The sequence below is a fragment of the Muntiacus reevesi genome, chromosome 2 (assembly GCF_963930625.1).
Source record: "Muntiacus reevesi chromosome 2, mMunRee1.1, whole genome shotgun sequence".
NCBI lineage: Eukaryota > Metazoa > Chordata > Mammalia > Artiodactyla > Cervidae > Muntiacus > Muntiacus reevesi.
This window is the reverse complement of record NC_089250.1, coordinates 50,072,617-50,085,966: the sequence shown is the minus strand read 5'-3', so window position 1 is coordinate 50,085,966 and position 13,350 is coordinate 50,072,617. Positions and strand designations below refer to the sequence as shown.

General features: G+C 53.7%; 1 protein-coding gene across 5 annotated transcripts; it reads right to left on the bottom strand.

The window, feature by feature from the left end:
• Nucleotides 1-89: 89 nt before the first annotated feature.
• Nucleotides 90-13,034, bottom strand: ADISSP (adipose secreted signaling protein). Of its 5 annotated transcripts, none has more exons than XM_065921502.1 (6): nucleotides 12,879-13,034; nucleotides 5,846-5,962; nucleotides 4,424-4,566; nucleotides 1,953-2,091; nucleotides 990-1,112; nucleotides 90-752 (listed from the first exon to the last, which is right to left on the bottom strand). In XM_065921502.1, exons 2-6 carry the CDS (start codon nucleotides 5,862-5,864, stop codon nucleotides 652-654), a joined length of 525 nt encoding a protein of 174 aa, XP_065777574.1. In that variant the 5' UTR covers nucleotides 5,865-5,962; nucleotides 12,879-13,034; the 3' UTR covers nucleotides 90-651. The 5 variants fall into 5 exon arrangements, with proteins under 5 accessions (XP_065777574.1, XP_065777575.1, XP_065777576.1 ...); XM_065921503.1 differs by having other exon boundaries at nucleotides 12,799-13,031; XM_065921504.1 differs by having other exon boundaries at nucleotides 5,846-6,021; nucleotides 12,879-13,031.
• Nucleotides 13,035-13,350: the final 316 nt, after the last annotated feature.

The following is a 13,350-nucleotide window of genomic DNA, read 5'->3' as shown; positions in this document are numbered from 1 at the left end:
AAAGAGAGTAAGTAGCCAAAACTCTTCCTTGGCCCATCTGCAAGGACTGGGCATTCTCAGGGCCCTGGAGAACAAAAACCCTGCTGGCCTCTGGTATCCAGTGGAAGTTTTATTTCTTCAGGATTTTATCCCAACCATTCATTTAAAAACAACACAGACCTAGGGGGTAGGGATTGGGGACTGCATCTCCTTCCTCCTCACCATGGACAGCAGTGGAAAAAAGGGAGTAGACAGGAGAGGTGGCTAAAGCGAGACAGCAGCAGTAGTAATAGGGGCAGCTCTACCACAGAGCCAGCTCCCTCCTCTCCTAGGCTCAGACTAGAGCCCTTATGGCTTGGGGTAGGGGTGGGTACGACCCACCCCAGGCCCTCCCCTGGCCCTCCTCAGATAGCCTCCTTGGGGGCTCAATCCATTTCTTCCAGCAGGAGGCTGAGGCACACAGGAGAAAGTGGGAGAAGATGTTGGAGAGGCAGGGAGGTGGCACAAATGAGGTGAGAGGCGTGGGCAAGGCTCTAGCTTAGAGGCCCTTGGACCCTCCACCTCCACACCCACCCTGGGGAAGGGTGAGGAAGCCACACCGTCACGCAGCATTTGGGGAGATGAGGTTGGGTTTAAGGCTGAGGGGCCCCGAGGCAGGTGGGGCGGAGGGCCTCAGTCGAAGCCGTGCCAGTCACTGTGCTCTGAGTCGTATTCTAGCTCAGCACCCACGCACTTGACACCATCTAGCAGCATGGGTGTGCCGTGGTGTCGGTCTGCAAGACAGGTGACAAGTCAGTATGCCAGGTTGGACCCTGGCCCCACCTACTCCAAGGGGACTCCTCTACCTTCCCTCCCAGCTCTGCTAGAGGATGAGGAGAAAGGCACCCACCAAGGAGACTGGGAATGGGCCAAAACAAGGATCCCTTTTTCAGACTTAAGGAGGGTGGGAACTCCTTGAGGCCAAGCTGGTGCCTCCCTCCTCTAGCCAGACCCGGGCCTCAAGCTCTCACCCATGACGCGCGCCTGCACCATCACGCGCACACAGGTATCGGTGCCACCTTCACAGGCTAGCAGCATCTCCTCCTTGAGGACGCCCTCCTTGTGCGCGGAGTACTCACACTTGACGCTGTAACCTGCCCGGGGTGATCAGCACCTCTGTGGCCTCCTGCCCCCCAGCACTCATGGGTCCCCACCCACCACTAAGACCTCTAGAGGAGCAAGGATGGCCCAAACTCCCCCGACCCTTGCCCCCCGGGCTGGGTACAAAGGCCTCTGGAACTTGGTCATTCTTCACTGAGCTCTACATGTAGGCCAGAAGTCAAACTCAGGCTTGCAAGAGGTGGGATTCCCCAAAAACACAGGCAGGGAGAGAGGGTGACGGGGGAGGGAGGAAGGAGCAGGGCAGGGATTGAGCAGATCAGGTGGCAAGAGGCAAAGACCTGAGAAGGCTTGCTCAACCCACTTAAGGGCAAAGTCATGAAGTGGAGGTAGGGGGGACATGAAACTGAAGCTGGGGTTTCTGTAAATGGTGAAACTGATTCCCTAGCCTTTGGGAGGAGGGGTGCTGAAGGTGGCAGGGTATGGAAAAGCAGCTTCAGGTCTGGTGGGTGCTGGGAGGTAGCTGTCCAAAGTTCCTGAGGTTCCAGTAGGTTTCCCCTGGCAAAGGAAGGGCTAGAGGCCTAGAGCAGTTCCTCAGTAGCTCCCACCATCCCCCTGAAGTAACCATCAGGCAGTGAACAGACACAGGTCAATTGTGTGAGCCCGTGGCCTTCTGTCCAGGAGTGAGGGCTGGGACATGGAACCTGCCAAGTTGCCACACAGCAGGCCCATAAATAGGCACCATGTCTCCTGGTTTCTGAGCTACTCATCAGCCCTCGATGGGGGGGAAGGAAGTACCCATGCTGTCACTCCTACTCACACCCAGGCTCTGCTGGAGGAGGGCAAGCTTTCAGCACCCCAAGCAGAGGACGCACCTTCTGGGATGGGCATGACGCTGAGGAGCTTGAGGTGCAGGCTGGGGACAGGTGCGTCTCGGACGTCCTTGCTCAGCCTGTGCACTGGGGGTAGGGTGAAGGTGATCTCATACCTGTGCAGGATCTTCAGGAATCCAACCTGCAGCAGGGCGGGGCAGGGGACGGAGGCGCCTTCACTCTCAGTCTCCCCCTGGGTCCACCAGGGTGCGCCACTGATGGTCCTGTGGGCCCTCCAGTTGCTTCCTTGACAATCCCAGGGGATTCTGACTCCCTCCATCATTCTAGCTGGTCCACACCCCTGGCCTGGCAGCTCCAGGCCCTTTCTCCAAGGACCCCACCCCATCACTTGGCCCATATCTGTCTCATGGGCCCTGAAGTTCCTTGGTGGCCCATTTTGTAGATGATAAAATAGAAGCCAGGAAATGACTGGCTGAAGGCCACAGCGTGGTCAAGCTATAGTCCTCCCTGGACCTCTTGGCTACTGCCACACAGCAAGGCACCAGCCACTGGCCACAGGGAAGGCTCAAAACCCCACGACACAGGCTATCCACTTGCCCCCACCACTATCAGCATGTGCCAGGGACACTGGTCCGCTAGTCACTCATACTGGGGCCACCAGCCAACATAGATAGCACAAGATGGAGGGTGGGTCAGAATCATAAAAACAGACACTAGATGAGCTTTGTCAGCCCAGAGCTGGCCCACAAGGCTGGCACCAGTCATGGAACTTGGAATCCAGCCTGCCCTACTGGCACATGAACATGGATGCCTGCCCATTCAAAGGCTCACTGTGTCCAACAGCCCTGATTCACAGCCTGGGTAATTTCTGTTGTTCATACACACAGCTTTGCCATCCTCAGAAACTCAGTTGTGTGACAGGCCACAGGCCAGGGTAGCTGTCGGGCAGGCAGGCTGACTGGAGTGCCAGTCCAGAAGGGGCAATGTGCGTGCTGTTATCCACAGCTCACAGGGCACACGCTCTCCTGCTCAGTTTCAGGAAATAGATGGCCCAGTCCTTTGGGGGAGCATTTAGCCTTTCAATAGGATCAGTATGATGTCACTGCATGATAAAGCTCAGTCCCTATGGCTCCCACACTCTGCTAAGAGGGCACACCTCTCAAGAGGGCTTTCTGGCTGTACCTGCCAATGGTGACCCTGTGGTCCAGCTGCACCACTTGCAGTATTTCCCTGGGGAAATACTCAGATGTAAAAAAATAAAACCATCACTGCCTTATTTATAACAGTACAAAATGGAAACAACTGTAATACCAGGGACAGGGAGCCAGCTAAATCAATGATGACAGATATAGTGGAATAGCAGGCAGTTGTAAAATCTCATGGAAAATTATTTACTGAAACAAACAGGAGATGGATCACAACAGAAGCAAGCAAAAAACAGTATGTACACTAGTATACCAGCTTTTCATTTTTGGAAAGAAAGCTAGAAAGGAAACTGGAACAACACACATCAAAATATTAACCATAGTTATTTCTGGATAGTATGATTGTAGATACTTTTAAATTTCTTTACAGTTTTCTCTATCTTCCAAATTTTCTCTACCATGGACATGAATAGATTTTGCAATGGGAGGCAGGGAGCTATTTTTGAAAGTTTGGGTTCATTCTCTTTGCTCCCTTGGGGAAACTATCAGCTCTTGGAGAAAGAGCAAGGGTTTTAGACTTGGGCAGAAATGGCTATGACTCTGGGCCCCTCCTCAGGGTGGTCTCAATAGATCAGATGCCAACCACCATGCTCACCTCCATGCCTTCCACGGCTCAACACAGGAGCCCTGGTGTACTGTCCAACCTTAAGGCCTCACTCCCTGTTTCCCTCCAATCCATCCCCTCCAAAGAATTCCTCCTGCCCCTCCCAAATGGATGTGGGATCTAACAGTGTCCCAGCAGTTGGAGGAGCCAAGGGTATACGAGATATGGACACTAGAAGAGAGGGAGAAGGGAAAACCATGGGGGAGATAAATACTACTGCAAAGAGCTTAAATCAGCCAGAAGTTTGGCAAAGCAGAGTAAATAAAGTCACACGTGTTATCAATATAATTAGCCTCACATACATACACCCTTCCATTTCCAGCTCTTTGGGGTGTCAACTGTCTCTACTTCAGGGAAGGAAAACCGAGCTGACCTGCCCAAGGTCACAGAGCCAAAACAGGAGGCCCAGAACTGAACCCAGGCCTGTGACACCAAAGCCTGGACACCTGCCTTCCAGTTGCAGTGGCTGGGGAGATGCTGATGGTAGCAGCAGCACCACTCCCATTCGAGTGACATCCTAAGTGCACGCATCTCATCACAGTCTCACACTTCCCACTTTACAGATGGGGAAACCGAGGCCCAGGGGAGGACAAAGATGGAGCCCGCTTAGAGGAAATGGAACAGGCCCAGGAATCTGGGCAGGGCCAGGGAGAAGGCAGAGGGAATATGGCTGATGATTATAAGGGGGAGAGGTATGCACATACCTTGACCAGAAAGCTGCTGTTGCTCTCCTGGGTGACCATGACAACAGAGTCATGCAGCTTCTCATCAAAGTGGACATGACTCTGGGAGCTTTCTGCATCATGGCTTGTTGCGAAGCGGATACTCCGGACTCTGGACTTGTTGCCTACAAAAAGTGGGAGTGGGCTCCAGGGGCTGCTGCCTTCTCGAGCCCCAGGAAACTACTCCACCGCGTCGCTGTCCTGCCCCGTGACTGCCCCTTCATATCAGTCAGCATCCACTGCTGAGCTAGGCCACATCCTACTTGATAATGGAGATCATAAGGCTTGAGACTCCCATCTGCCCCTGCCTGCTTAGTCCTCCCACAGAAAATGCACACCCTGAGAGAAGGTATGGGGGGATTTAGGGATTAGCTAATATGACCCTTCACTTAGAGGGAATGGGGCTGACAGGGAAGAGAGTCCTGACTCTGACCAAACCCCAGGCAGTGCAGGACTCAGCCCCAGTGCTCAGGATACCCTGCCCTGTGCTCTCCTTCACGTTTCCAAGCTCCGCATCTCTCAGGCCTTCTCTTCTAGGTCTGCCAGTCCTGAGGCCCTCTGCTTGCCCCTCCTGCTGACCTCCTTGAGAGGGGAGAAGGGCAGAGACAGGAAGGGGCTTGGGCTCCATGGGACCTGGCTGGGGGTGGGAGAAACAGAGGGTCAAAAACCACACTCAGCCCTCATAGAAGGGGCCGCAGCTTCCTCTAAACCTCACTACTGATCATTGGCAGGTAAGAACCACCCAGGGGAGCTCCAGGCCCCCTCCCAGAGACACCTTTCCTTCCTCTGCTTAACCCATCACGTGGCCCTCGGCTGTCCCTCACTGGGTCAGGTTTTCCAAGGCCAGGCAGTCAGGGAATTAAGGCAGGCAGATTATTAGGAGCTTGGTGGGGGCCTGGGCCAGTCCTTGCCTGGGTTTTTGCACATAATGAAGACTCAATGGAGGCCCAAGGGGTCAACCTGGCATTTCCATGTTTCCCTGCTGAGTCCCTCAGATTTAACCCTCATATCCTACCTCACCTAAAACCTTCTATGAGTCCTTCTGGACTCTGAATGAAACCCAAATTCCTCTCCACAACCTGCTGTAGCCCTACCCACTTCAGAGCCTCAGTGCTCACACCAAGCCCCTTGTGCTCCCAACCTCTACAGTGGAACGGGGAGGCTAGAACATGGGGCTATGAGGGCACACACCTCCACAGGTCAGCACACCAGGGTTCCCTGCTAGGGCTTGGGCATCCCCAACACAAACACTGGTGTAATTACTGATGTAATATAATTCATACGTCACATTCAGACAGACACACACACACACAGCCAACGCAGACCCCACATGCAACAATACCCCTTTCCACCAGGGTGCACTAGAAGACTCTACAAACCCCAGCAGACCAGGCAGGCACTCACCCTTGTTGGCTGCAGCCATGGACGCCCTCCCTGCCACAGGGTGAGACACGCAGCTCCTGCCGGACACCACCGGTCACGCTCAGCAGCCTCCCATGCTCCAGGGACACCAGCAGGAGCCTGATGGGGGGGGGGGTGCGGAGGGGAGGGCAAGGTCAGGACCACCGATGGGCCTGTGGCTGGCGGGAGAGCAGAGATTTCCCTTCAGGAAGGACCCAAACCCCTGCGGCTCTCAGTAGTCCAAGTGGTACCTGCACCCCCTAAGCAGAGGGGGCTTTTGCCCCCTACTCTTCCACCCACTCCACATTTGCCAAGAGCCCTCGCCCTTGCCTGACGCACTACTGACCCACAGCCTGGCCAGCATGTACTGACCTGCAGTTTTTGGGTGTCAAAGCACCAGCCCAGAACTCTAGTGCCCAGCAGACCTGAGGCTGGTGGGAAGAGGCAGCCAGCAAAAGAAGGGGACTTTACTGGCACTTTCCAGGGGCCAGTTCTGGTGCTGGTGATCCAGGAGTTGGCCCAGCCCAGACACACAGGTTGTACCATCATACATCCAGAGGTCACAGTATTCTCGCTGCACAAGTCAATCCAGGTCAGAATTAACAGTATGCTTCGAGGAGGTGAAATACGGGGGCCTATAGAGTAAGACATGTTCTTAGAGGTTTCCCTCCTGGTGATCAAACAGGGCCATATACAGAACAGGCACCTATGACAGGGTTGCCACCCATCAGAACTCACAGTTCAGACTCTGGCTTGATTGGCAGGCCTTCCAGTTCAGCTCCCCAAGGGCAGCCTCAGGGCAGAGGCAGTGGGAGGTACCCCCAGGAAGCCTGTGTAAGCAGCACAGCTCTGAAACACTGGGCTGGGACCATCTCAGCATCAAAGAGAATATTATGCAATTGATGTTAACAGATGGAACTATATAAAATCAGAGCATTCACAGTGATTATGAAAAAAAGAAGAAAGCAAAACAAATCCAAACCCTCATTTGTCACTACCGACAATACCAACACCCTAACTCTCTGCTCTGAAAACTGGCAATCTTAAAGAGAATTAATTCAGTCTGTCTCTTGGTCTTTCTTGAAGCCAAATTGCCCTGGTGGTTAAAGGATAGCTCTTTCTTAACAAAGGAATGACTGAATGCTAAATAATTCTGCAACCCCCCCCCCCAAAAACAAATGTTGGAAGCAACACTAATCAGTGGATGCTAAACCAGGAAGGCGTGGATGCTCACAGATGCACAAGTACCACTGACAGATGACCTCAGGTTAAAGGGAACAAGTTTGCCATGGAGCAAAGTGACATCAGCCAGTCTTGCACTAGTCAGCCTCCTCTCACTCAGAATGGGATACCGGGCACAAGTGTGCCTACTGATGTGAAGCAGCACCAAGTCACAGCACCGCTGACAGGGCACTTCTGCCCCAAATGTCTAACCTGCAAGCAGAACCAATTAAATGACTCCACAAGAAAGCAAGGAGACAAACCCAGAAGGCCAGATATTCTGCAAGACAAGTGACCTAATTTTAATAAAAGAGGGAAGTTGCTTTAGATAGGAGATGGGCCAACTACAGCCTGTCAGGCTGCCACTGTTTCCTGTTTTTTTGTAAAGTTTTACTGGCACACAACCAAGTACTCATTTGTTTACATGTTGTCTACAATTGCTTTTATTTGTTTGTTTTGCTGTGCCCTCACGGCTTGCAGGATCTTAATCCTGACCCAGGGATTAAAGCCTAGCAGTGAAAGTCCTAACCACTGGACTGCCACCTAAAATTGCTTTTGCACTAAAGCAATCCCTGGTTCAGGAAGATCTCCTGGAGGAGAAAATGGCAACTGACTCCAGTATTTTTACTTGGGGAAAAACTCCATGGACAGAGGAGTCTGACAGGCTACAGTCCACAGGGTTGCAAAGAGTCAGACATGACTGAGCACACACATTAAAACTACTCTGAGTAGCTGCCACAGAGGCCACATAGCCTGCAAAGTCTAAAATATTTACTATCTCGCCCTTCACAGTAAAAGTTTGCCAACTGCTGTTCTAAATTAATACACAAAGAGACTAAGAAGGCAGGATACTCTATGGGACAACTGACCTGGTTTTTCCCACCATGTCAGTTTCAAAAAGAAAAATATATGTAGAGGGGGATTTCTAACTACCTAAAAAAGAGAATTTGGGAGATAATTGGGAAATGTTAATAAACAGGACTGGATCTTAGATGACATTAAGAAATAAGAGTTGATCAGCTAGGTGAGATAATGGAATTAGATCATGTAGAGAAGTATGTCCTTATTTCCCCTGGAGGAGATGGCAACCCACTCCAGTATTCTTGCCCGGAGAATCCCATGGACAGAGGAGCCTGGCAGACTACAGTCCATAGGGTTGCAGAGTTGGACACAACTGACTGAGTATGCATGCATGCACATGTCCTTATTTGTCAGAGACATACACTAAAGTAGAGATGAGTGATATATGAATGACCTCTGCTGGTCCAGGGAATGAAGAAAAACCATAGAGTGGCCTCAGAGTTGGGGCTGGGCCTGTGGAGGGCATAACCTCAAGGCCCCTCAGGTGCTGAGCTACCCTAGGAGCAGGCCTTACCTCCCTCCCCATTTCCCAATGCAAAAGCCCACCCAGGCCCAAGCCCCACCTCAAAGGCAGGGCTAACAGCTTGGGTATGAGAAGCACCCCCACTGGAAACCTCAGGAGGTACAGAGAAGGGCAAACCTAGAGCCTCAGGAATGCAGGAATAGCCGCAGGCCCGCACTTGGCCAGTCCCAGAAGGGCAGCCCCTAAGGCTGTCTCCAGAAAGTCTGGCCCTTGGAGAGCAGCCTGCCCTATCTACCCACTCTAGTCACCCCCGAAGCTGTGGACTCAGAGCCTGTGAAACACAAGCCAAGAGCAAGGGGACCAGGCCTTCCCCCTACCTTGCGCGGAGGCTGTTCCAGCCACATCTCTACAGCCAGGGGAAAAATGACAAGATCCCCCCCCATTTCCCAGGCTTCTCAGGTGGCTCGGCAGTAGAGAATCCACCTGCAATGCAGGAGACACGGGAGATGTGGAGATTCAACCCCTGGATCAGGAAGATCCTCTGGAGAAGGAAATGGCAACTCCCTTGAGTATTCCTGCCTGGGAAATCTCATGGACAGAGGAACTGGTGGGCTACAGTCCATGGGGTCATAAAAGAGTCGGACACGACTTAGTGACTACACAACAACAATCATAATTTTGTGGCTTCTCAGGTGTTGCAGTAGTAAAGAATCCATCTGCCAATGCAGGAGACTCAGGAAATGTGGGTTCGATCCCTGGGTTGGGAAGGTCCCCTGGAGTAGGAAATGGCAATCCTTCCCAGGACACTTCCTGGGAAGCCTGGATGAAACAGAGGCTGGTGAGCAAAGATTCCTGGGGCTTTTATATGCAGGGTCCTGTACCTGTCTTCCTCCCCTGTCCACTGCCTGTTGCCTGCCTGCCTGCCTTTACCCAAGCCATCTGCCTGGAACAATTCTGTTCTCCCATCCACATCTCAGCCTTGGGACCCTTTTCATGGCAGCACAACCCATTCCCACCCCCTCCCATTCCAGGATAGGCCTGAAAATCTTCAAAAAGAATTCCCTTTCTCACTTCTAGGATCGTTTAATATCTCTGTCTGACACCTTGCAAGGACAGCGACTGTGCTTTTGCCAAACCCTGTGTCCCTAGCACCCAGCCCAGCATCTGGCAGGGAGCAGCTGTGTTAGTTTTATATTCGTTAAATGAATGAAGGACCAAACTAAACGGAGCCCAAGAATGGGCCTCAGTGGGCCCTTTAGGCAGACGTAGCACATCAGGGCCCAGAGGCTGTCAGAAGAAGAGCTCCCCACCCTGCTCTCTTAGCAACCCCTGCGCTGGAAGGCATTCCCTTTCCCCCATCTCAGAGTGGTGCCTCCCACAGGGCATCTTCTAGCCTGGCCACAATCGGCTGTTACCTCCCCACTGCCGCCACCAACGAGGGCAGGACCTGTGTCTCTTGCACTGCGCAGAGCTCAGTATAGAGCAAGCACTCAGGCATTGCCTTGTAACCCTTGGGCACTGACAACAGAGAACGAGAAGGCCCAAAGAAGGCTGGAAATGCTCCTTTCCCAGCAGAAAGCCTCATTGGTCACTGTCCCCTGTGAGCCAGACCCTGTGCCACACACAATTCTTCATTAGAATCGGGAGAAGAGGGCATCAGGCCTCTTCCTGCAGCAGCTGTGTCCAAAGAGAAACACCAGGTACCCTTGAAGCCCCAGGCCTCCTCTCGTGCCAGCCAAATCTTGATCGTGGCCCAAGCAGCTCAGCCCCCAAGAGGCAGCAGGGCCATGGTAAAGAGCATGGGTTCCAGAACCCCAAAGACCTGGTTTAAATTCAGGCTGCATGGCAGTTACTTCATGCCTCAGTGCCTCAGTTTCCTCACCTGCAGCACAGGAATAAGCAATGGCCTCTTCCTCAGTGGATCTGGTGCAGCTGGTGCCTGAAGCTCTGTGACAGCACTCCCCATTCTGCCCCCACCTTTGCAGAACAAATCCCCCAAAGGACTGCTTTCTGAAGCAACAGCAATTTCAGCATCAAAGAAGCACTTCAAGCCAATCCTGAGCAGTCAGGAATGGCCCTTATGGCAGGCCCCAGAGACTCTAGCCTTCTCAGAAAACAGCTCAAGGGTTGAGGGGCCTCCCTCTCCCTTCCATCATCCTGTCTACCCCCTCCCTGACTCCCAGGCCAGCAAGTTCTCCAGGGATTGCCAGAGAGCAGACTGTTGGGAACTCACTGTCCACCTCCCTCAACCAGAAGGACTTATAAAGAAAATGTGAAGAATATGTATCCTGGGAAATGCCCTCATTCCAGCAAAAAAAAAAAAAAAAGACACCCACTCTTTAAATGAGCTGTCAGAGGTGATACCAGTCAGAGGTGATACCACGGAGAGTCATGGGATGGGGAGGGTTGAGAAGCTGAAAGAAGGGCCTTGGGGGACTTCTTCAGCTCTCAGATACTCTCTCAGGGAAACTGGCAGAACCTTCTCTATGGGAAACAGAGAGCTCCCCGCTCAGGTCCCTCTCAGTTTTAGAGAGACTAGCTGCTTCAAGGTTATCCTACCCAGGGTAGGGCTCAGCCAGGCCCACTGGCGCCTCTGGCATAAGGAACAGAAACAAGGAAATGGCAGCTGGGCAGACAGACAGTTACACAGAAACTCAGATTCCTGCTATGCACACAGGGTGCTAGCTGCTACTCCAGACTGTGCCACACTTGGCGTCCAAGGCTGGAGAGTGGGCCAAAGGCAGTCTGTCCATGGCAAAGTAGAGCTCCAGGACCTGCCACCCTCTTACCCTATACCCCACAGCTGCATGCTCCCAGCACCTCTCTGCAACCCCCAAGTCCCAAGCATCACAGGACCAGCCCCAGTGTGTCCTCTGCTTTGTGGTTAGGGACATGCTTCTTGGGGCCTTGCTTCTCATTCATTCTTCAATTCCCATTCTCAACCTGTTGAAGTATTTTCTGAGCCAGTAACTGTACAATCTCCTACCTTCCCCACCCCAATTCTGGGCTCAGTCCTGGCTTAAGCACTCAGTCCCGGCTTAAGCACTCAGTCCCACAGAAGCTGTTCCTCAAAGCTCAAGCATGGGGCTTCCCTGGTGACTCAGAGGTAAAGAATCCATGTAGGAGACACAGGTTTGATTCCTGGTCAGAGAAGATCCTACTTGTTGAGGAGCAACTGTGAGGCACAACTACTGAGCCCACACTCTATAGAGCCCGAAAGCAGCAACTACTGAGCCTTCGTGCTACAACTACTCAAACCTATGTGCCTAGAGCCTGTGCTCTGCAACAAGAGAGCAGCCCCAGCTCACTAGGGCCTGCATACCTAGAACAAGGCCTGGAAAGGCAAGGCTGGAGGTCAGGAGTGGTTGTGGCAACTCAGTCTCGATGTGACTCCATTTCCTCCTTCCTCCAGCAGGCCAAAATTGCAAGGGTAAGTATGGGTGGTCTCTCTCTCAAAAGTGGGTGGAGCAGGGCTGAACTGAGGAAAGAACCCCACCATCTCACATCCTCTTGTCTCCCCCAAGAAATGCTGCCTTCCTCTCCCCAGCATCTCCTCCCCACAATCCCTCTAGCCTGAGGGTGCTTAGACACCTCTAGCCTCCAGACTGACTGCCCACCCAGGCGAGGCCAGGTCCAGGGGGCAACAGCTGCCTCTGACCTGCTTCAGCTCCCTGGGCAGAGAAACGCCTTACCCACACTTCCCAAAGCCAAGATTCGAGAGAGAAAGCAACTGAATGTCTCCCTTCTCAGTACACCAGGATCCCTGCTCACTAAAAGAAACACTGGTCCAGAACCTAAAGGAAGGCCTCCTGCTCTGTGACAATGGGGTGGTAAATCATCAAGCTCCCAGAGACATCAGGGGCCTGGGTATATGAATCTGTATCCTCTCTACCCTCCATCCCCATCCTATCCTCATCTTCTAAGGGGACAAATGCGTCTGGACGCCGCCCCCACCCTCCACCCCCAATCACATCCCTCCCGGGCTGCGAGGCGGCGGCTCTGTCCCTCAGAGATAATCTTCTCTGTCCCACCATCACCTCTGCTGACGCAGTAGTTTCGCGAGCCCATACTCCCCAACATCACTACCCTCCTCCCTGAAGGTGCCGAGCCACGCGAGGTTCAGAGACTACTCGTCCAAGGTCAGCAGCGAGGCGATGACAATGGTGGGGAGGGGGTGCTGGGAGTTGCTGACGGCGCTGACCCCATAGGCCCCCACCCTCACTGTGTCACACGTGCCCTCGACAGCGCCCCGCGGAAAACACTTCAACTCTACCACCTAACGGTCACCTGCGGCCCTGGGGTCTAAAACCTCCCCAGCTCAGGTGCCAAGGAGCCCTCCCTGGCCCGGCCCCGACAGCGGAGCCTTCCTCCAGCTCCAGCCCCAGCCGGAAGGGTCCCAGGCACCGACTACCTAGAACGGTGGCTCGGTTAGGAGGAGATCTCTGTGAGTGGGATGAAACTGGGAGGTGGCAGAAGGAAGAGCAGTCTCACCGTGCGGGAAGCACCCTGAGGCCGCGACGGTTAGGACGACCGCAGTTGCGGCAGTGGCTGAGGCGGCAGCTCTGGAGACCGCGGCAGCAGCCAGGGCTCAACACCGAACATGAGAGAGCCCCGCGCCGCCACCGCCCGCCGCCAGGGCACGCCCCTCCCCCCGCCCATTGGTCGACGGGGGGGGTGGGGCGAGGGCGCTTCGGACCAATAAGCGGGCGCCAGAGAACCGCCAACGGGCTATGCGCCTCTGCGTCAGGAGGCCCTGCGGCTGCGCTGTGAGGACCCACGCCCCAGGGCCCGAGAAGTTCTCGCGATGAAGTTAGCCCTCGAGTTTGCTGTAGCCAAAGACCGGAATTGCTCAGAAGCCAGAGAAGGAAGAAGCAATTTTGAATGGACTCAACGCGCGTCCACTCTCAGCGTTGGGGTTTGCACTTTCCGTCTCCGCCCAACTTGGAAGGGGCGTCCCTCGTGT